Source organism: Ursus maritimus, unplaced genomic scaffold, assembly GCF_017311325.1.
Source record: "Ursus maritimus isolate PB19 unplaced genomic scaffold, ASM1731132v1 scaffold_24, whole genome shotgun sequence".
In the NCBI taxonomy this organism is placed as follows: Eukaryota; Metazoa; Chordata; class Mammalia; order Carnivora; family Ursidae; genus Ursus; species Ursus maritimus.
Genome location: NW_024424897.1, coordinates 34835764 through 34860011, shown reverse-complemented (window position 1 = coordinate 34860011; position 24248 = coordinate 34835764). Strand labels below are relative to the sequence as shown.

Below are 24248 nucleotides of genomic sequence, written 5' to 3'. Positions count from 1 at the left end.
AAAATAATAAGAGTTGTGAATCTCCATAGTATTTTAAGGCATTTCAACTCTGAACTATAGACTAACTGTTCTAGCCATCAATTGGGTAAACATCCTAGTCATCAGTCACTTTAAACCTTTCGTCTGCAGCACTGCTCAGCCTATGGATAGCACAGGTCAGAGTAAGCACATATCAAAAAGGACCTTAAAGAATGTTAAAAATAATCTTGGTGTTAAAGCTCATCAGAGACAGAACTTCTAGGGCTGCTGAATGACTGCTGTAATGTCAGATGGGGAACAAGAAGGAGTAGATTCTACATAGAACTTTGTAGAGAAGATGCTAGCTCTGTCCAATTTGCCGGATCTCAAAGATGAAATAACAGAGTAAGGTAGAGAGTACTGTCACTGTTATCAGCAGAGGGATCAGCTCAACTCAGCTACACCATAAAAACAAAGCATTTTTCCCAAATGTGTAGAAACACTGAGTTTTAGGTAGGTACCAAGGACTGTAGGGGATTATGGGAAGCATTATGACTTTTTCTCAATAATTTCACAAAATAATCCCCCAATTCCAGCCTGAAATGTCTGTAGAATCTGATATTTAACCCAAAGAAGGCAGAGAGAGTCCTGGAGATGGAATTCTAAATTTTCTCAAAAACTGTTTTTCCAAATCTAAATTTATTGACAAAATAATTTAACGGCAATATGGAGAAAAGTAGCTTTAATCAACGAAAAGAGTGAAAATATTTTCTTCCTTCCTTCTTTCCTTTTTTTTTTTTTTTAAACAAATGAACTTATTTAAGTAGGTCCACGCCCAGTGTGGGCCTTGAACCACAACTATAAGATCAAAAGTTGCGTGCTCTACTGACTGAGCCAGCCTAATGCCCCAACAGTGAACATATTTTCAAATTGAGAGATTAATGAAGTAAATATAGAAGAGCTTCTCTTTTTAAAGCTACTGATATCTTCAAGAATTTTATAATTGACGATTTCATTCAAAACTTATTTCTGTGAATGGAAGCCTGATTATATCCTACAAAGCACATTCTCTGACAAAGTATACTCCCTTAAGAAGTGACCCTGAATAAACTTTATGGGAAACAAGCCATACTTACCACTGCCAGCAGTTTCTGAGGCTTCAGATGCAGAAGAAATATTGTCTGAAAATTTCTCTTCTGTGGTGTTCACAGAACTGAGGCTGCCTCCTCCGATTCTATCTTCACTCTGCTCTATACAATGTACTGCTGTTCCAAATGAGTATTTTCCTCCATTCAGAACAGATGATGGCTCAATTACAACAGGGCTAGCATCCTAAAAATCATGAAGTCAGAGATTAAAAGGTACAATTTAATAATCCAAGAACTAAGCAGCCTTCAAAAATTAATCCCAAATTATCTATTGCTTCTAATCCTGTAGTTAGCTACCGCCAATTAAGAACATTTTAATGTTTAACTAAATTTTAGTTTTTTCAAGGGGAAGAGTGTGTATAAATACAATTGATAAGGCAGACTAGAAACACATTCTGCAAAGGACTCTGTGACACAAAGTGAGTGAGTGATGTATGTACGTTATGTGTTTATTTATTTAAAATCTTTTTTTTTTAAAAGATTTTATTTATTTATTTGACAGAGAGAGAGAGAGCACAAGTAGGCAAAGCGGCAGGCAGAGGGGCTGGATCCCAGGACCCTGGGATCATGACCTGAGATGAAGGCAGAGGCTTAACCCACTGAGCTACCCAGGAGCTCCTGTTTATTTTTTTAAAGATTTATTTATTTGTTATTTCAGAGGGGAGCAGGGTGGGGGCGTTGGGGGGAGCAGCAGGAAAGGGAGAGAGAGAATCCCCAGCAGACTACCTGCCAAGTGTGGAGCCTGAGACAGGGCTCAATCTCATAACCCTGAGATCTTGAGCTGAGCCGAAATCAAGAGTTGGATGCTCAACTGACTGAGTCACCCAGGCGCCCCTGTTTATTTATTATTTTTTAACGTAAGCTCTACGTCCAATGTGGACCCTAAAACCATGACCCTGAGATCAAGAGTCGCATGCTCTACCGACTGAGCCAGCAAGGCGCCCCCATCAGTTTTAAATTAGACTATGCACCAAAAAAGTCAAAATTGTATGGACAACAGAACCAAAAGGACCTATGGCCAAAGAAGTAGAAAGGTATATTAGGCTTGAGTAGTTTATATTACTAATTCTATGTTTGGCCTTCAGTGTGTGGATTTCATGGCAATTTCTTAAAGATAATATTGATCTTATCACAGCTTTTCTGACATTGAGTCCATACCAACAAAAATGGATTCAATTTAAATTAAGTTTAAAAAGAAATTTTCAGTAAACAAGAGGACTTATTTATATTAATTCAATCTTTTTTCAATTATGCTTTTTGATTTATTTGGTCTGGAGTGAAACAGAGGTATTTCTTTTCTTTCTTTTTCGTAAAGGCCTTTATGTGATCCTACTATGTAGTCAAAATTGATAACCACTGCCCTAGTGAGGATTATAGTCTCATACCTTTGTTTTCATAATGTGCTCCAAATGCTGAGAGTATTGTAGTAACTGATTTCTTACTGAATGTACTACTTGCTCTGAACTTGCTTTTTAGAAAGATTCAGATTTTAATGAACTTTTGGGTCATGTGCTTCTTTCTTACAAAGATGGAGTAAAACTAATAAGACAGCCATTTTGAAAGAATAACTTGAGAGATATGGTCTTCTGTCAGGTCACCTCCATTTCCTCCAGAAAAATCACTTTATTTTTGCTACAAGTGTTCTTGAACTTAAATGATGTCCACATAACAATCATGTGGACTTGACAGGCAACTCTTTTTAAAATTTATATTCATTTCTCCATTCATTTTAAGTTTGTTTATGCACTATAAGTTACTTTTAAAAAAGATGTAGTAATATATTTTGCGGAAGATTGGGTCTCCTTTAATTCCACTTGAGTAAAAAAAAAATTCCTTCAAGCTGTCCTCTGAGTTTGACATTTAACAGAATTTCAAAGAGAAATATCTGGAATTGTATTTTAAATGTTTTTTAAAAAAGATTTAATTAATTAATTAATTTGAGAAAGTGTGAGAGAGTGAGAGAGAGAGAGAGAGAGTGCTGCACAAGCTGGGGAGGGGGAAAGGGGCAGAGGGAGAGGGAGGAGCAGACTCCCAGCTGAGCAGGGAGCCCAACTCAGGGCTCAATCCCAGGACCCCAGATTACGACCTGAGCTGAGGGCAGACACTTAACCTACTCAGCCACCCAGGCCCCCAGGGTTTGGAAATCTCATATATAGCCTATATTTCTAAAGAAAATTTACATGAAACCATTCTTATTTCTTATTCTGGACAGCTTAGTCCTTAGGATGAAATCTACAGATCTTTGGTAAGGAAACGGGGTGATAATAATATTACCTTGCATTAAATCTGTTAAAGTTTTACAGTAATTCAACAACAGAATAATTGTAATAGCTTATCAGAGACTGCAATCTTTGTCACCAGTGACTGCACACTATACTGTATGCTTTTAACATAGCGCAATGAATGATACCCTTTTTAGAGAATAAAGGCTTTTCTTCACTTATTTTCCAATGTTCCAACTAGAGTGGTCTATCTTCCGTCTGGCTTGTTTTTCTATTCTAGGAATCTACTGCTCTCAGTGTCCGGCACTGTCTGAAACTGTCACCACTACTTAGGTTCTTTCTTCTTTCCCCTTCTCTGCCCTGTTTTTCAGGTCATTGCTTCCACCCTTGGCTTTCAGTGAAATTGTCAACATTTTCGGTAGACTTATCTTATGACTACTTTCCTTCTACATGTTAAACAAACCATGAATGGTCATATGCATAGTCACTGGCTCTGAGTGTTATTTCCAGTTGCTCCTGGAAACTTTTTCCCCTTAAATGTCAAAGGGTCCTGTTTTGTTTTACTGACTTCTGGCTCTGGAACTATTAGCAACTATCCTGTGTTTTCAGAAGATAGGTCTCCAGGTAGGTAAAGTTTCACTGATGGTGAAAAATTTCCTCCTCTGAGTCAATGATTCTTAAAAGGGCTACATGGCACTTTAATATATTTCTATTTTGAGCATGTCATGATTTTTTCTGAGTTGTATCAGTGGCTAATGATGTTCCAAAATAAGTGCCAGGATTCACCTTCTTCTCTATCAGTAATGATGCTACTTTTTTCTATGCATATGTATACTACAAATATTAATGAACTTAAACAACTACTAGTTATGCCAATTTTATATTTCATTAGTCTACAATGTTGGTTTTTGAAAAATGGAAGGTAGTATGGAGCAACGGAGAAAGTTCTAAGGTAGGAATCAAGAGACCTGAACTCTAGAAATCTAGATCAGGTAATAAAGTAATAGCCCAATACAACTCTGTGCAGTTACAAAACCTAAAGGGTCCTCCAGAGGCTTTGTCTGTAAACTTTGAAAAGAGAAGTGCTTAAAGGACTTTCTAATTCCAAAGTCACATAACAACCAATAATACATAATAAACAGCAAAATCTGTACATGAGTACTAAGAGCTGCTCCCTCAGTTCTCAAATAGGGGGAAGACAAGAATATATACTACAATGATGACAAACGGAAAAGATTTCACCATTTCTCCCCATTTACATTTGTGCAAAAGGAGATTTCACATACTTTGGCTCATTAAAGAAGGAACAGATCCCATGAGCAGATCAAATATTCAAACTCAAGTCAATCATTCATATCTGAGGCAAACCACTTCTAAGAAAGGACTGCTTATTTTTCCTGCTCCCTTAGTCTCTACCTAGGCATGCTACTGCCTGAAAGATACAGTCTACCCTCATAGACAATTAGTAATTCACATAAGCAAATACGCCATTTTATGAAGAGACATTAACTAAAGCTAACTGATATCTTACTAGGTGGGCAGACTAAGCCCAGAGGAAATTATCCAACACATTAAAAACATCCATTTATTTTTCTTAAACAAAGCATTTGCCAAAATTGCCATATATACTGGAAAGGCAAATATAAATCACTAATTACTACTGCTACTGCTGCTAAAAACACGGCTAGTATTACTACCATTACTCCCTTTAACTTTACATAGGGTCCTACTTGCCAGGCATGGGGCTACATGCTTCATATATGTTAATTCATTTAATTCTTTGTAACAACCCTATTGAAACAGGTATCATTATTAAACCGGTTGTTTGTATGAGGAAACTGAGGATAAGTAACTTGTCCAAGGTCATACCACAAGTAGCAGGACCAGGACTCTAACACAGGGAGTACAAGCTCACTACTATTATCCTATACTGTTTTCTCAGACTATTAGCTAATACTTATTGAGTACTATGTGCCAGACACTGTTCTAAAATGCTTAACATGTATCAACTCCTTTATAACAACCTGTGATGGAGGTAACTGTTCTTAATCTCATTTTACAGACAAAAGGCCAAGGATGTCACTTCTTTAAAAAGTGATTTGCATTTATTTATTTTTTTTTAAAAAGATTTTATTTATTTATTTATTTATTTATTTATTTATTTGAGAGCGAGAGAGCATGAGCAGGGCAGAGGGAGGGAAAAGCAGACTCCTTGCTGATCTGGGAGCTCGACACGGTGCTTGATCCGTGGGATCATGACCTGAACTGAAATCAAGAATCAGATGCTTAACTGACTAGCCACCCAGATGCCCCTAACCAGTTTCATTTTAAAGTAAACTTTAAAGTCTGCATTTGACAGACACATACTAGACAATAATACAGAATGCCCAGTGGAAAGAATATGACACTTAAGTGTAGATTTCCCCCTCCACATCTCTCCCTTACCACCCTCCACTAATTCTTTTAATACACAAAAGGGTCAAATCAGGTTTGTGTCCTCAGCAGTGCACTTCTGTCTGTTTATAAGGGATGTGCAGCTAAGAAAAAGACCTCTACTGTGTTCCTACAGGAAACAAATACTTCAAAACACAAAATGAGGTTAACTTTGAGTCTGCAGACAGTAGAACATTAATAACCATTCATTCTAAGGCCAATCTAAGAACATAAAGAACAAAAAGCATTTCAAAATAGACTGTGATGCTTTACCTCAATGTTTTCATTTTCTGCTTACAATCACCATCATTATCTACCTACAAAGTCTGAAGTCATTTGCCTACTTTTCTACTCCTTTAACAACATTGATTAATGTATTTTATATGTGAAAACACAATATTAACTCTGCAAAATAGAAAAAGAACCAGGCAGAATAATGAAGTAGATAATGTAAACAGTCTATATTCTGATAAACAATGACAGAAAAGGACATACAGAAAAAATATATAAATCAAATAATCAGGTTAGTGATCATTTGGTAACTGACAATGAGTCTATATATCAACTGGCTCTCCAAATATGAAGAAATTTGATTCCTGGCATTACTCTGAGTCTTTTCATGCTGAAAAAAAATCCATTCTGTTTTAAGTAAGATGAGAATATTCACTAATGAGAGTTTCTCTTTGAACTCTTTATTTGGAACAATGGCAGATTATCATTTAGAAACTGAGTTCTAATGTTAGTCCTGAAATCAACTTTTTTAAAAAGAAAATCAATACTTCTCACCAAGGGTCTTCAACATTTTGATGAAAAAGGTGAATAAATGAAGGATACTGTAAATGATGTGGTTGAGATACCATTGGCTTAAAAGTCAGTCCTTAGATTTGATCCCGGAACTTCTACCCTGTATTCAGGTTACCTTTAATCTCAGCCTCAGGTTCATTACAGATAAAATGAGCTCATACCACCTTCCTCCCAGGGATACTGTGAGGATTAATTGAGATACGTAAGGCGCATATGCATGCACCCCCATGTCCATTATTACCTTCCTCACAGAGTTGCTGCAAGGGAGGAAATGTATGTGGAAGTGTAAGCACAGAGTTTGGTCCATGGAAGTATCACATAGGTATTCATTTCCTTTCCCTTCGAATCCTTATCTACGTTGAAGCATTTTATTACTGGCCAGAAGTCACACAAAGTCTGATGGGAGTTGAAAATCCTATGAAATATACAGATAAAGGGGAATCATACTCACATATTTGACATATTCTTTCCACTGCTGCCACCACTGCATGGAGATGATAAACCAATTGTGTCCTGGTTGCAGACCATACCTGCTCTCTCGTTCTAACCATCCTCTGTACATACAAAAGAAATTCAGTACATCAAATGGTATATGAAACAGATGACCACACGCACATCCAGCAGTTAACAGTAGAAATTTTTACAAAGGAAAAACCTGACACAGATATACTCAGGAGACTACCATAGTTTCAATTAGTGAAACAATGATAAGTCAATTTCAGGAGTCATAATACCACTATCAAGATTCGTACCCAGTGTTTTAAAAAATAGCTTTATTGAGGAATAATTTACATAACATAAATTTACCTGAATTAAGAATATAACTTAATGACTATGGTAAATTTATTTATTAATTTTTTTAAAGATTTTATTTATTTGACAGAGAGAGAGAGACAGTCAGCAAGAGAGGGAACACAAGCAGGGGGAGTGGGAGAGGAAGAAGCAGGCTCCCAGAGGAGCAGGGAACCTGATGCGGGGCTCGGGTTCATGCCCTGGGCCGAAGGCAGACGCTTAACGACTGAGCCACCCAGGCGCCCCTTCTGGTAAATTTATAGATATGTGCAACTATCACCACAATCCAACAATCCAATTCTAGAACATTTCCATTACCTCCAAAGTCAATTCATGTTACCAACCTCAGCCCAGAAACCACTAGTCTATTTTTTGTCTCTTACAAATTTCCCCTTTCTGAACATTTCATATAAATGCAATAATATAACACATGATCTTTTACACCTGGCCTCTTTGACTTACCATGTTTTTGAGGCTCATCTACATGGTAGCAGATATCATTACTTTGTGCTTTGTTATTCCATTCCAAATACTATTTTTTAAAAAGATTTACTTGAGAAAGAGAGAGAGGGAGCACGAGTGGGGGGAGGGGTAGAGGAAGAGGGAGAGAATCTCAAGCAGACTCCCCACTGAGAGCAGAGCCTGATGCAGGGCTCGATCCGATGCAGGGCTCGATCCGATGCAGGGCTCAATCCCAGGACCTTGAGATCATGACCTCAGCCAAAATCAAGAGTCGGCTGCTTAACTGACTGAGCCCCCCAAATACTATTTATCATGTATCCCACAGGTATGTATACACCACATTTTGTTTATCCATCTAACACCTGATAATTTGAAACTGGCAAGCTGTTTTCCAAATTGGCCGCACCATTTAACATTTCCATCAGTAATGTATAATGGTTCTAGTTTTTTCACATTCTTGGCAATGCTTATTATCTATCTTTTCTATCATAAATGTTCAAGTGGGTGTGAAGTGGCATCACATTGTGATTTTAAAAAAATCTGTTTTTACGGAGGAGAAATTCATAACATAAGGCATTGGTTGCATATTTTGAACGTACTAATGCCACTGAATTGTATGCTTTAAAATAGTCACTTCTATGCTATGTGTATTTCTCCAAAACATTCTCATACATCCCAACTGAGCAATTATACATTAGGCAGTTATTTCCTATTACTACCTTCCCCCAGCCTTTGAAAATCACCATTTTGCTTTCTGTATCTATTCATTTACTTATTCTGGATATTTCGTATAAATGGAATCATTCGATATGTAACCTTTTGTATTTGGCTTCATGTTGAGGAACTACCAATTTTTTTGCACAGCAGTTACACCATTTTACATTGCCACCAACGACGTATCAGTGCCCCAATTTCTCCATATCCTTACAAAATTTATTTTCCATTTTTAAAATTATAAACATCCTAGTAAGTGCAAAGTAGAATCACTGTGGTTTTGAGTTGCATTTCCTTAATGACTAATGATTCTGAGCATCTTTTTATGTACTTGATGACCATCTGTATGTAATCTCTGGAGAAATGTGTATTCAAGTCGCTTGCCCAGTTTTTAGTTCAGTTTTCTTTTTGTTGGTAAGCTGCAGGAGTTCTGTACATATTCTGGGTACTTGAGCTCTTGCAGATCTATGATTCACAAATATTATCTCCCATTTTGAAGGTTATTTTTTCACTTTCTTGGCAACCTCCTTTGATAAAAAGAAGTTTTAAATTTTAATGAAGTCAAATTTATCTATTTTTTCTTTGGTTACTTATGCTTTTAGTGTCACATACAAGAATTCAATTTAAAATCCAAATCATTCTTGAAAAAATATTTTTCCCGGATATAGAATAAAAGTGCCATTCTGCTCACTTCTGGATTCCAAGATTTCTGATGAGAAACCTGTTAAATCTTACTGAGGATCCACTGCATGTTTAGCTTTTCTCTTGCTGCTTTTAAAATTTTCTCTGTCCCTAGGCTTCTGACCATCTGATTATAATGTGTCCTGGTGTAAATCACTTAGAATTTTATCCTTCTTGGAGTTCAGTGAGCTTTTTGAACATTTAGGTTCATATCTTTGTCAAATTTGAGGGATTTGGGGCCATTATTTCTTCAAATATTCGTCACTTTCCCTCCTCTCCTTCTGGGACTCCTATCATGTGTATGCCAGTATGGCTGCTGCTATTTCACAGGTCTAGTAAGCTCTGTTCATTTCCCTTCATTCTTTTTTCTTTCTATTCCTCAGTCTCAATAGCTTCAACTGACCTATCTTAAGATTTTAACTTCTCTCAGCTGGGCTTTGTGGTTCTCAGTGTACAAAAACAGTGTACAAAAATATTTTTAGCTTGCAAGCTGTATAAAATCAGGCAATGGACCAAAGTTAGCCAGTGGGCCATAGTATAATAATCCATGGCTTACCATATAGTTGGTCCTACACAATATTCCATGTGTACTTGAATATGCACTCCGCTGTTGCTGGGTGGTGTTCTGCTGTTAGGTGCACATGTAATTACAATTTTTATATCTTCCTGACAACTGAAACTTTTACCATAAAATGTCTGCCTGTAATAACAATTCTTTGTCTAAAAGCCATTTTCTCCTAATGTTGGTATATCCACTCCAGCTCTCTTATGGTTACTATGTGCCTGGTTATACCTATTTCATCATTTTACTTTCAATCTATTTGTGTCTTTGAATCTCAAGTATTTGGATTAAAAATATCAGCCTATCTTTAGCTTTTGATAATTGTTTAATCCACTTATATTTAAGGTAATTATTGATATCGATTTGTGCCTACATTTTACTTGTTTTTTATTCATCTCAAGTATTTTTGTTTTTCTATTTCTCCTTTACTTCCTTCTTTTGTGTTAAGTAAATTGTTTTTTACCATATCATTTAAATTATTTTTTTGAAGAAACTATATCTGGGATTATTTTCTTACTGGTTGCTCTAGAGGTACAAAATAAAGCTTAAAACATTCTACTTCAGATTGATACTAATTTATTCCGGTAAATTACAGAAGCTGCTCAAATATAGCTCCACTTCTTATTCTCTCGGTTGTATTATTATCGTCATGCATATGACATCTTTTTATGCTGTAAGAACAACTTGGCTTTCAAATTGTCATCCTAGGATTTTGTATTTTATTTATTTATTTATTTATTAAAGATTTTATTTATTTATTTGACAGAGAGAGAGACAGCCAGCGAGAGAGGGAACACAGCAAGAGAGGGAACACAGATGAAAGAAGCAGGCTCATAGTGGAGGAGCCTGATGTGGGGCTTGATCCCAGAACGCCGGGATCATGCCCTGAGCCGAAGGCAGACGCTTAACCGCTGTGCCACCCAGGTGCCCCAGGATTTTGTATTTTAAATCATTAAAAGGATGAAATAGAAAAACGTATTTATACTGTCTTATTATTAAGTATGTAATTATGTTTATTGGTGCTCTATATTTCTTTGTGTAGTTCAAGTTATTGTCTGGGGTCACTTTGTTTTAGCATGAAGCTCCTTCAGTATTTTAAATATTTTAATCCTTCAGTATTTAAGTGTTTACTAGCAACCGTGTTTATATGGGAATGTTTTCAAATTACCTTAATTTCTGAAGGATAGTTCTGCCAAATAAAGAATTCTGGGTTGACAGTTTTTCCCCCTTCAGCACTTTGAATGTCATCCCACTGCCTACTGACCTTCATTTCTATAAAAAAAAAAAAAAGGTCAGCCATTAATCTTATTGGGGTTGCCTTCTACAGAAGGAGTCGTATTTCTCTTCCTACTTTTAGGACCTTCTCTCTGTAGCTTTGAACACTTTGTGATATGTTTAGATGTGGATCTGTTTTTAACCTCCTTGCAGTTTGTTGAGCTTCTTGGATTAACAACTTAGAGCAATTTTAGGAGGTGTGGCCATTATTTCATCAAATATTTTTTTTCTGCTCCTTTCTCTCCTCCTTTTGGGACTTCCATTATGTGTGTGTTGATAATAGTTGTCTCTGGTGTTCCACATATCTCAGGTTCTGTTCATTTTTATCTATTTTCTCTGTTCTTCATATTGGAAAAATCTATTTAACTATATTCTATTTTGCTGGTTATTTCTCTGCAGCTCCAATCTGTTGCTGAGTCACTGTGGTGAATTTTTATTATAACTTTTAACTCCAGAATTTCCATTTAGTTCACTTTCAAAAATTCTCTATTGATATTTTATATTTGATTATATTTCCTTTAATTCTTTAAACAAAGTTTCCTTAAGCAGTGAAAACATTTATAATACTGCTTTGAAGTCTTTGTGTCCTAAGTCAAACATCTGGGGCTACCTCAAACATCTGGGGCTACCTCTATTAGCTAGTGTCCTCACCACCACCACGGGTCATGTTTTCCTATTTTGTTGCATGTTTCATCCTCTTCTGTTACTGAGAACTGGACATATTTGATAATATATTTCACCAACTCTGGATTCTGATACTACCTGTGTGTTTTGCCTTGTGACTTCCTGGACTAATTCTATAGAGTTTGTTTCCCCTGTAGTGTGAGGCTGTTTAGTCTTCTTCATTATTATTTCTTACATTTAAGTTTGGCTTCCTTGAGGAGAGCATAACTTACTGGTCAGCCAATGATTGGTGAGGGGCTATGTTGAAATGAAACATCTTGAGCCAGTGACACTTGTACCTTTTTCTTGATGCATCAGTTCAGTTTGGGAAATGATGCAAAGTTCAGGCAGGTTACACTAACCTTCCCTGGTTTTTATTTTCTGCATGCGCAAGGCCTTACGTTCAATCAGGAATTAATAGATTAGCTAAGACCTTCTCTGGTTTCTGCTGAGCTTGTGCATAGCCTTGTATATATGAGCAGCCTTCCAAATCATTTGGGATATGGGGAAGTTTATCAAGATACATGATGGTTGTCTTGTTCCCTGGATCTCTTTGTTAAAATTTTGACTGGTCTCTCAGTTTGCTGCCTTCCTTAACCAGTATCTCAACCCCAAGCTAATGATGTTCCTTGAATATTTGCCATCATGATCACTATTTTTTGTGTGTTACAATTCTCTTAGGCAGGCATTCATCCCTGCTCTATTCCAAATCAGGTCACCCTGTCACCCCTGCCTTGGTAAAACTATCATGTTGGGTAGGAGGGAATGGGACCAGCCCTAGGTAAAATTACTATGGATTCCCATTATTCTTACCAAGGTTTAGTAGTTTTTCTTGAATAAATGCTTCCCAACTTGTTGAATACCTTTGGTCAGTTTCCAGAGTCCTGAAATAGTTGGCTGACAATTTTGTACATGTTATATTTTGTCCAGTTGCTTTTCAGGGAGAGGATTTGCTGAGATCTTCACTCAGCCACTGCAGAAATCATGATACTAATTTTGAAACAAATTACTGACTCTTAAGTTAGAGACAAATATTTCTTTCACCTCATTGCTTATACATCAACCTGATTCATCTTTTAAAAATCATCCTAAAAATTCAAACGAATTTTTAGAAGTGAAAATGGAGGTAAAATAAAACAAAACTCAAAAATGAAATTAACCAACCTGGAATCTAGAATTTAAAATTCAGATTTACTGAAAAATAAGGAATACAGAAAGCAGATCATTTGTGTTTTCAATGAAAAAGGTTCTAGACTTGATTCTGCCACTTCCATGCAATTTTTGGTAAGTTCCTCAACTTTTGTAAATCTCAGTTTCCTCTTTTATGAAATGGGATGGCGACCATAATTTAATGCAGTTATTCTAAGGAACAGATGAAATAATGCAAGTAGAACAAAGTTCTATAAAAACAGGAGATTATACCAACATTATATTTTTAAATAGGGATGCTATAAGCATTTGCAAAATAATTAAGCCAAGAAATATATATACTGTGCTATATAGCATTCCTTTAAAATCTTTTTTCTTTTAAAGATTTTATTTATTTGTCAGAGAGAGAGAGACAGACAGAAAGAGCACAAGAAGGGGAGTGGCAGGCAGAGGGAGAAGCAGGCCCCCCGCCGAGCAAGGAGCCCGATGCGGGACTCGATCCCAGGACCCTGGGATCATGACCTGAGCTGAAGGCAGATGCTTAACCGACTGAGCCACCCAGGCATCTGTCCTTTTTTTTTTCTTTTTCCCTTAACATTTCTTTTGCTTTTTTTTTTAAGTTTTTATTTTAATTCCAGTTAGTTAACATACAGTATAGTATTAGTTTCAGGTGTACAATAGTGATTCAACAATTCCATACATCGCCCAGCTCTTATCTCAATAACATTCTTAGTATCACTGGTAAGTCATGCTGACTTAAGAAGACATTAGTATGTGATAAAATTAGACTGCAATATTATAAGAAAAAAAAAGCTACTGCAGCTACATAAAAGTCTTTCAGTATTTCTTTACAATATCTAATTTGTACACTTAAATGTATTTTAAAATTTTATTTTATGATAGCTAAAAATCAGAAAAAAATCAAGACAACATGTCAACATATGAATACTATAAACAAGAATGAGTCTTCTGAGCATGAAAATTAAAAAGACTATATGAGACTAGCGTTTTTATGAAAACAACATCGTAAAAAATGGATTCTGCTTACCATTCTTTAAAAAATAACCATTTTTAAAAAGAAGCAGTTTTTAAAAGTCAGAAAACATACTTTGCTACTTCAATTAATCTCAACTGGTATTCTTCTTTAAATATTGACTTCATAATTCTGTTCTCAGGTATTCCAAACAACTCTATTTCAGTAAACTCTCTTTTATCAAACAGTCCTACACCAGAAAAAAACTACTGAAAAATCTGTATATGCACTACTTTTAGGAATAAGTGACAAACTCTGTATTGAATTTATTCTAAAAGTGAAGTTTAGTAGAGTCGGTCCTGTCTCTGAAGCTTTCTACACAAATGTATAGTATAATGGTAATACTCAACCAATGAAGGATACTTGATGTATTAAAAATTGAATCACAGCCATAAAAACGTGCAGGCCTATTAACCAAGATATTTCACCTCAAGTAATTTTGCCTAAATACATACCTAACCAAAGGTATACAGACTTTATTAGTAAATTATTGTAAAGAAAAACAGAGATTAAAAATAGGGGCTGAATAGGGCCTACCAGCCAGTTATTTTAATTATAAGAGGGTTTATTGATATGTAAAAGTATCATTTGATATGATCTACAGTGAAAATGGACCCAAAAATAATATTTTGAAGTATTCTCATTTAAAAAAATTACAAATTCCATCAAAGGCATACACATGTGGGTATATGAATATAAAAGTGTCAATAGTGCAACCATCAACAAAATGAAAAGTCAATCTATGGAAGGAAATATTGGCAAACCACAGATCTGATATGGGATTATATCCAAAAAACATATATAAGAAATTCATATCACTTAATAGTAAAATAATAATAATAATCAATTAAAAATAACAAGGAACTTGAACAGACATTTTTCTAAAAAAGACTTACAATTGGCCAACAGCTATATGAAAAGATATTTAACATCACTCATCATCAGGGAAATAGAAATCAAAACCACAATGAGGTACCACCTCACACCTGTCAGGATGGCTACTATCAAAAAGACAAGAGATAATATAAACTGGCAAAGATGTAGAGAAAAAGGAACTCTTGTATACTGTTGATGGGACTGTAAGCTGGAATAGCCACTATAAAAAACAGGTTTCACATGAGACTAAGAAAAGAACTACCAAATAATCCAGCAATCCCACTTCTGGGTATATAACCAAAGGAAACAAAATCATTATCTTGAAGATGATAGCTTTACTTCCATGTTCTTTGCAGCATTATCCACAAAAGTCAAGGTATGGAAACAACCTAAGTGTCCAACAATAAATGAATGGATAAACAAAATGTGGTACATATGGACTATTATCTAGTCATAAGAAGGAAATCCTGTCATTTACAGCAACATGGATGAGGATGGAAGGCATTATACTAAGTGAAATAAGCCAAAGACAGACAAGTATTGCAAGGTATAGCACTTATATGCAGAATCTTAAAAAAAAAAAAAAAAAGTCAAATTCAGAACCCGAGAGTAGAAAAGCAGTTGCTGGGGGTTGGGAGAAATAAAGAAAGGGTGATAAAAGGGTACAAACTTTTATGATAAGATGAATGAAGTCTGCAGATGTAATGTATAACATGGTGACTACAGCTGATAACTCTATAGTGTATAACTGAGAGTAGAACTTAAATGTTCTCACACACACAAAAAAGTATGTGAGGGGCTAGTGATGGATGTGTTAACTCAATGGAGGGAATCCTTTCACAATACATACATATATCAAATTACGTTGTACACTTTAAATATCTTACAATTTAAGATGTCAATTATACCTCAGTAAAGCTGAAAAAAATGTCAACAGCAATTACCTGTAAATACAGAAATGACGGGCTTTTTTTCGCTTCTTTTTGTTTAGCTCTACTTTATAATCTTTCTACAATAAACATGAATTGTTTTGTAGTAAGGAAAAATTGCTACCTTTTAGCTTATAAAATGTCTTATTTCAAAAAAATTAAATTCAGTACTCAATGTCATTTTAATGCTAAAGAGAATCTGATTTCTAAATTAATCTAATACCTTGGTTAGGAAATTAACAAAAATATTTCAATATGAAATTAATTTGGAAAAACAAGGTGTCACTAAGACTGTATTAAAATGAGACATGCTGTTACTTATTAACAATATATTTCAGGTGTCAGAAATTTCAACTATATAATGAAAATTACAAAGATTGAAACTACAAGCTTACCTAATAATTTGTCCTTCCTCTTCTGGAGTAGCTGGTCTTAACCCCAGAACTATGTGACACACCTAGAGAAAAAAGTGGTAAATCAAACTTCATTGACTGGTGCCAATGACTGGACTGTATAATATTTCACATTCTCTGCATGAGTTCCACTTTGTAGATGGGAATGTGAATTAGCAACAGCTTTCAACTGATGAATTATCAATGAGTCACTTGAGCAACTTTGAACTTTAAACTTCAGCTGTTTTTGTTGTTTGTTTGTTTTTTTAAACAAACCATTTCAATAGAGGCCAAATTCCAAATCTCTGTGTGAGATAGGAAAGGGAGGGAGGGAGACAGAGACAGACAAAGAAGAAAGAAAATAAACATGCAGAGAATATTATTTTCATTCCTGAAATCTGAAGAGGATATCATGGCACTTTGGGAGGAAGGTGAGGGGAGATGAAGAGGACACAGGACACAAAAGATATGGGTGGCATTTTAGTTTAAACAGTTCAAAGAAAAAAATTATTGCCACTAATGCTAAATATGCTTTTTGAGGTTCATTTCCTGCTCAATTTATTTGCCTTCTCTAAATATCACAAAAGATGTATTTTTTTTCAACATTTTCTCATGAAAAATTTCAAAAATACAGAAAAGTTGAAAGAATTTTACAATGAACACATCGTACCCATTACCTAGACTCTAACATTAACATTTTATTATACTTGCATCTATCTATCCCTTATTCATCCATCAATCCATCCTAACTTTTGGATGCATTTCAAAGTAAATTATAGACATTAGAACAGCTTTTTATAAATACATCAGCATGGCTAACATTAACCAGAGAGTTCAAATATCTGTTTACAGTTTTGTTTACCTTTTGAGGTAACATTTACATAACAACAAAATCCATAAATTGGGTTTTTGAGACTCATCTATGTAGAAGCAGTTCATTTTTACTGCTGAGTAGTATTCCTCTGTTTGAACATAGCACTGTTCGTTTCATCCATTCTCATATTGACAAATACTTGAGGTTTTGACATACTGACAAATATTTGAGCTTCTGAAACCTATTCTTCTTTTTTTAAAGATTTATTTATTTGTTTGAGAGACAGAATGGGGGCAGGGGGAGGCAGAGGAAGAGATTCCTCTAGCAGACTCCCCACTTAGCCTGATGCAGGGCTTTATCTAACTACCCTGAGATCATGACCTAAGCCAAAATCAAGAGTCAGACGCTTAACCGACTGAGCCACGCAGGTGGCTATTTTTCTAAGCGAACTTATAGAGAATAGAAATATAGTATTCATGCTTACAAGCGAACAAATCTTAAGTGTACAGTTCAATGACTTTCCACAAGGTAACATCTATGAAACCTTTACCCAGTCAAGAAATAGAACACTGCTATCTCACGCAAAGTCCTACTTTGGGTTCCTTCCCACACACCCCTTTGATGTATCCATGATCCTGAATTCTGTCACCATAGAATGGTTTTACCTGCTTTTGAATTTTTTGGTCTAGTATTTTCAACTCAAGATTATATGAGATTCATCCATGTTTTTGTGTGTGGCACTATTATACTTATTTTCATGGTGTTTACAATATACAACTCTATGTACATGTCACAACTCACTTATTGTTTATGTATTTATCGTTGATAAGTATTTGGGTCATTTTCTATTTTGGGCTGTAACAAGTTATAAGACCTTACTTGTATGTCTTTTGGTGCTCAGATATACACGTTTCTGTAGGGTTCACATATGGGGTGGACTTTATAAGTTATGGGGTAAGCATATGTCCAACTTTTGTAAATACTGCCAAGCAATTTCCAAAGTGTTTGTGTGTTTGATTTTTTAAAGACTTTATTTATTTATTTGTCAGAGAGGGAGTGAGACAACACAAGCAGGGGGAGTGGCAGGCAAAGGGAGAAGCAGGATCCCCACTGAGCAGGGAGCCCGACATAGGGCTCGATCCCAGGACCCCGGGATCATGATATGAGCTGAAGGCAGACACTTAACTGACTGAGCCACCCAGGTACCTCAATTTCCAAAATATTTGTAATAATTTATATTCCTACTGGCAATATATGAGAGTTTTGGGTTTTTGTTATCCTCACCAATACTTCGTATCACTTAAAAACTAACTACTCTGGGGCATGTCTACTAGTATTTCATGTGTGGTTTTACCAGTATTTCTATAATGACTAAGGAGCCCATTTTCATAACATTAATTAACTATTTGGATATTCTCTTTGGTGAAGCACCTCCAAGTTTTCTTTACACATTTTTATATTGAAGTTTTACTTTTTCTCATTGATTTTTGTTCTCTGTATGCCCTAGACACATGTCTTATTGGATATAAGTATCACAAACAACTTCTTCCACTGAGTAGCTTATCTTTTCATTTTCTTAATGGTATCTCCCAATTAAAATAAAAACCTCTTAATTTTACTGAAGCCCAACTTAAAAACTTTTCCTTGGTGGTTAAGTTTTCTGTGTCCTTTTAATGAAATTTTTGCCACTTCAAAGCCATTACAATATTCTTGCACATTATTTTCTAAATGCTTTATTTTTACCTTCCAAACGTATTAGACTTATAATCCCACTTGGAATTAATTTTCAGCTATGGCATGAGGTAGGAATAATGATGTATTTTCCCCCCAGAGATAAGAACTGACCCAGTACACCACTTATCGACAAGATTACCCCCCTTCCCATTTGCAACGCAATGTCTTCTTGGTTATAAATCAAGTGATCACATATATGCAGGTCTGTTTAAAAACTCAATATTGTTTCACTGGTCTATGTCTATCTTCACATAGATATCTGTTAATACTGTTGTTTTATAAAAAGTCCTAATATTCAGTAACCTCAGTCCTCTAACACTGTTCTTTACATTATGTTGGCTATTTCTAACCCTTTCCACTTCTGTATATACTTAGAATCAGCTCGTCAAGTTGCACAAAAACAATGACAACATTAAACTTTTTGGAATTCTGATTGCTAGCATACTAAATCTACAAACCAATTTAAAGGCATTTGACATCTTTTAAGATGTTGAGCCTTACAATCCATAAATACGGACTATCTTCATCTGCATTGGTTTTGCGTCTGTAATAAATTATCACAAATTCAGCATCTTAAAACAACACAAATTTATTATCTTACAGTTCTGTAAATCAAAAGTCAGACATGGGTCTCACTAGGCTAAAAATCAAGGTGTTGGGGCACCTGGGTGGCTCAGTCGGTTAAGCATCTGCCTTCAGCTCAGGTCATGATCCCAGCCTCCTGGGATCCGCAGGGAGCCTGCTTCTCCCTCTGCCTCTGCCTCTCTCTCTTTCTGTCTCTCATGAATAAATAAATAAAATCTTAAAAAAAAAAAATCAAGGTGTCAGCAGAGCTGCATTCCTTTCTGGAGGTTAAAAAAAAAATACATTTCCTTGCCTTTTCCAGCTTCCAGAGTTCACAGCCCCTTCCTCTGTCTCAAAGTCAGCATCTCTAACTCTTCTTCCAACATCATCTCTCTCCCTCTCCTCCTTCCTCTCCCTCCTTCTCTCTGACCACAGCTAGAAAAGGTGCTCTACTTTTAAGGACTCATGCGATTAGATAGGCCCATCTGCTAGGCTAATCTTCCAATCTCAGAGTCCTTAACCTGATACATCTGCAAAGTCTCTTTTGCCATGTAAGATTATGAATACCCCGGTTCCAGGGATGAGGGCATGGATAACTGGTGATGGAGGTGGTGTGCATTTTTCTGCCTACCACGCTTTTTTAAAAAACTGGACACTTTTTGACAAATGCACAAGAAACAAGACCCTGGTTATGTTTAGCATGCTTCCTCTGCAAAATACTGGGCACTGAGATTACAAAACAGATTGAAAATAAAGGTATTACTACAGGGATGGTTTTCTAATTCTATTGACACGTATGTTACACTTAAATACCCAAAACACTCAGCCAAGAGGAATCTTGGCAAATAAGAGGCGTAATTCAAGCTTTTATCGCTCGACTTACCAACTAACTCTACCAATTTTAACACACGTAGAAAATAAAACGACCTATCCTAACAGTCTCTTACTTGTATGCTAAGTGAACATACAGTTTTAAAAGCATATTGTACATGAAATAAAGTGAGTACAGTAAAATGTAATATTAAAATGTAGGTGGCAGGTATTCAATGGAAACTATCTTTCAGCTCTTCATAATATAATATTAGAAACACACACACACAAGAAAATCTCAAGCATATGCTTATTTACAGTCATAGAAAAAGAGTGCCCCTGCAAGTCCTTGATAAGAATGAGAAAAAAAAGAATGAGAAAATAAAAAAGGCAATACAAAAAAATCAAAACGCTATGCTATGTGAGAACTATAAGATGACACGGACATAAGCCTAAGTGATCTAAATGTTTATGAGATAAAGTAATGAGGATATTATTTTAAATGAGATAAAAATAGTTGATCAATTTTGATATTACCACGGAAGCCATTTGTTTAGAATAGTGATTTATATAATTTTGTACATGTTTATATTTTATAAAGCCATCAACTTAAATACTGTTGAAAATTATAAGTGATAGTGGAGCAACTGATTGATATAAATGGATCTTACAGGCTTAGTAGATTGTATATGTTTTATATCCATAGTAATTAATCATTAGCTATCAGGAAGAGACCAATTTCCATTTATTCCAACATAGCCATGCACAAATGAGTTATTCTTTATTTAAAATGGAAGAGCATATAGATAATAAAAATACCAAACTCTTCTGACCTTCACAGGGGTGTTTTTACAAGGAAAGGAAAATAAAACAAGAAGAATCTAAAATACCACTACTAAATCAACTTAAATATATATGAAGAATTATTTTAAAAAATTGGAAATCATAAATTATTTTTTTAAATTGGACCAAAAGAACTACTCTAACCAGGAAAATAGCTGAAATCTGGAAAACCTTATGACTTAATGTTCATTCCTGGCACTTTGCACTTTTTCTCTCCTCCTCCTTCAATCTTTCTTGGTTCTTCTAAAGAATTTTTTTAAAAATTTAGAAACAGCCTTGCAGCCAAGATAATCTCCTAACTGGAGAAACTGTGTACATTGAAAATTTTACAGCTGCCTACTTATGATCCATCTTTCTGTTCACACTGCCTAACTTGTTAGGAAGGGCCTTAAAAAAAGACAACAGTGAAGAAAAATAAGAAATTATGGTGGCTGTTGCAATCTAAATTATTCCCTATGTATTTAACGTGCTGGTCTACAATGAGTGATAAGATAAATAAACATAATCAGCTCTATTCTACTTCCTTATCTCTTGTCATGATTTTGAGATGGCTCAGGGCTCTCATACTCTATCTTACTATCTCTTCAGGTGTACACAAGATAATGTAGTTCTTTTTATAATATGTAGTTTTGTAGCTGTAATAACTACTACACGATGAAAAAGATGTAGAACTACTACTCTCTGTACCTGCCATTTACCTTAAACATACCTGGAAAAGCAGATTCAAAAATTCATTGGCAAGAACATTTTTCACACTCCAGATCTGATAGTCTTCTAGAGTAAGATGGCCCATCTGAAAGAGAAACAAAATTTTAGAAGATCTCATGTTAAGGATGTCCTCATTTTTAAAGATTTTTTAAAAAAATTTATTTGAGAGAGAGTGCGTGCATGCACATGAGTAGGGAGGAGGGGCAGAGGGAGATGGAGAAGGAGACTCCCTGCTGAGCAGGGAGCCCAACACAGGGCTCCTACTCAGGGTTCCTACATGGGGCTCAATCCCAGGGCCCTGGGATCATGACCTGAGCCAAAGACAGACACCCAACCGACTAAGCCACCCAAGTGCCCCAAGAATTTCCTCACTTTTATAGTTTTTGGATAAAATCTGGTTTATTAAACTTGTATCAGTAATTTTTCTGAAAGTAAACCAAAAATTTAAAGTAGATGCTGTGTGTTCATCTGAAAGCCAAACCAGCGAGGATAGGTTTAAAAGTAACAAAACTCTGTCTAAGCAGTCAATGGTAATAAGGATAATTTATTGTCAACAATCTTCATTCCTCCAATAAGACCTGGGAAATAACTCACATTATCTTCTGCTTCAAGGTTTATCTATGGAAAACCGCAAAAGGCTCTGAATAGGGAAAATGGAATATTTACCAATTTTGAAAGCAAAAAGCAGACTCTCTGGATTATGCATTCTCATTCTAACAATTTTCTTTTTTTTTCTTTTTTAAGATTTTATTTATTCGAGAGAGAGAGAGAGAGAGAGAGTGCGAGCCTGAGAGAGCGTGAGCTAGGGGTAAGGGCGGCGGGAAAGGGAGAAGCAGACTCCCTGCTGAGCAGGGAGCCCAATGCCGGGGCCTGATCCCAGGACCCCAGGATCAGGACCTGAGAAAAAGGCAGACGTTCAACTGACTGAGCCACCCAGGCACACCAATTCTTCTAACAATTTTCTAGACCCTCTTAGAAATATCTGACAATATTATCAGACTAATTAGACATTTAAAGGAACTGGATAACAAATTTCTGATATGTCAAAAATGAGTAACTATATTAATTTTTCCCAAAAAACTGAACAAATTACAAGTTGAGTAAAGCAACATTTTTGTGGTGTCAACAGGTACAAAAAATTACATATGCATATAGAGACAATATATATTTTTTCTCATTCAGCAAACTATAACCAAATGTTTTTTATTGCATGTGTTCAATTCTAGATGAATAGCAATGTTTTTTGCTTTTATTACGTAATGATATTGGTATGTCCTCTTTTTACTATATGATAGCCATATATGATATGAAAAGACTTTAAAGTACTGTGATTATAACTATTAGTTTTCATAATACAGCTTCTACTTAGCAGATTAGTACTAAATTAATATTAAAAAAAGTGTAATGTTGACATAATCTGTCTCCAATGACTATAGTTAACAGGTTTGGCTGAAACGTCCAAGTTTCATTCTAAACTGTTACTATTTCATTATCACTGCTACATGAAGATGAAGCAACTAAATTAAATTATCTTGTTTTTTTCTTTTTTTAAAGATTTTATTTATTTGAGAGAGAGAGAGTGAATGAGAGAGAGAGAGGGTATGAGTCGGGGAAGGAAGAGAGAGAAGCAGACGTCCCTGCTGAGTAGGAGCCCAACATGAGGCTCAATGCCAGGACCCCAGAATCGTGACCTGAGAGGAAGGCAGATGCTCAACCAACTTAGCCAGTCAGGTGTCCCTAAATTACCTTCTCATTAATTTTCACAGTAGAGCCAGAAGAAGAAAACTACATCTTACATAAAAATAGACAGTAATAATACCTACATATTTACCACTCAGAAAAAGGGTGTTAGAAATTGAACCTCTACATGAGGCATTTTCTAACAGAAAATTTTCCAGGTTTCTACGCATATCAAATAGAAGTGGATACCTTAGTTTTTTTGGCAGAGAGAAGTAAATGAGGGAGAAGACTGTATTGCCAAACAAAGCTCAAGCTCTGTAAGACTCACTTCTATTATTTGTTTCTATTGAGGATCAGTTAATAAGACTACAATGATTCCTTCTGGAATTGTGACTGAAGAAAGGGAAAAAAAAAAACTGATGTCATTTATTTTTTCTAAACGTCTGTAATACCACTATGCACTATATCCAACCAATCTGGTACTTGGTACATGTCAATGTTTGAATGGAAAGGCTCAAAATAACTAAAATGTGCCTCACATATGTGCGTTATTTTCAATTTCACACAGGGTCACAAAGACATTACAGTAATATAAGCTATAGGAATAAACCTATAATAATATCCTTACTAATAAATGTTGTCGGACTTAAAAACAAAAAAGCAAAACAAAAACAAAAACAAAAAAACCAAGAAACAAGAATTTACTTTGTGAAGTGTATGTTTATTCCTGGTATTACATGATTAATTTGGCTACCACTAAATAACTCAGGAGAGATCTTTACCAATACCATTGAAAAAAATAATTCAGGAATGTATGAATCACCCAGATTGAGATAAAAAATAATTTCCACTGGGGTGCCTGGGTGGCTCAGTTGGTTAAGCGTCTGACTTCGGCTCAAGTCATGATCTCGGGGTCCTGGGATCAAGCCCCACATGGGGCTCCCCATGTTGGGCTCCCTGCTCAGCAGGGAGTTTGCTTGTCCCCCCTGCTGCTCCCCCTGC

The 24248-nt window shown here is 35.6% G+C and overlaps 1 protein-coding gene across 2 annotated transcripts in view; it reads right to left on the bottom strand.

The window, feature by feature from the left end:
- USP32 (ubiquitin specific peptidase 32) overlaps positions 1 to 24248 on the bottom strand; it is a 196841-nt gene that overhangs the window by 41818 nt on the left and 130775 nt on the right. For both annotated transcript variants that reach the window (XM_008695456.2, XM_008695457.2), the window contains exons 10-13: positions 21568 to 21651; positions 16097 to 16158; positions 7017 to 7119; positions 1095 to 1290 (exon numbers count right to left, since the gene is read on the bottom strand). In XM_008695456.2, coding sequence (XP_008693678.1) covers positions 1095 to 1290; positions 7017 to 7119; positions 16097 to 16158; positions 21568 to 21651 — 445 coding nt within the window. The remainder of the gene's footprint in view (positions 1 to 1094; positions 1291 to 7016; positions 7120 to 16096; positions 16159 to 21567; positions 21652 to 24248) is intronic.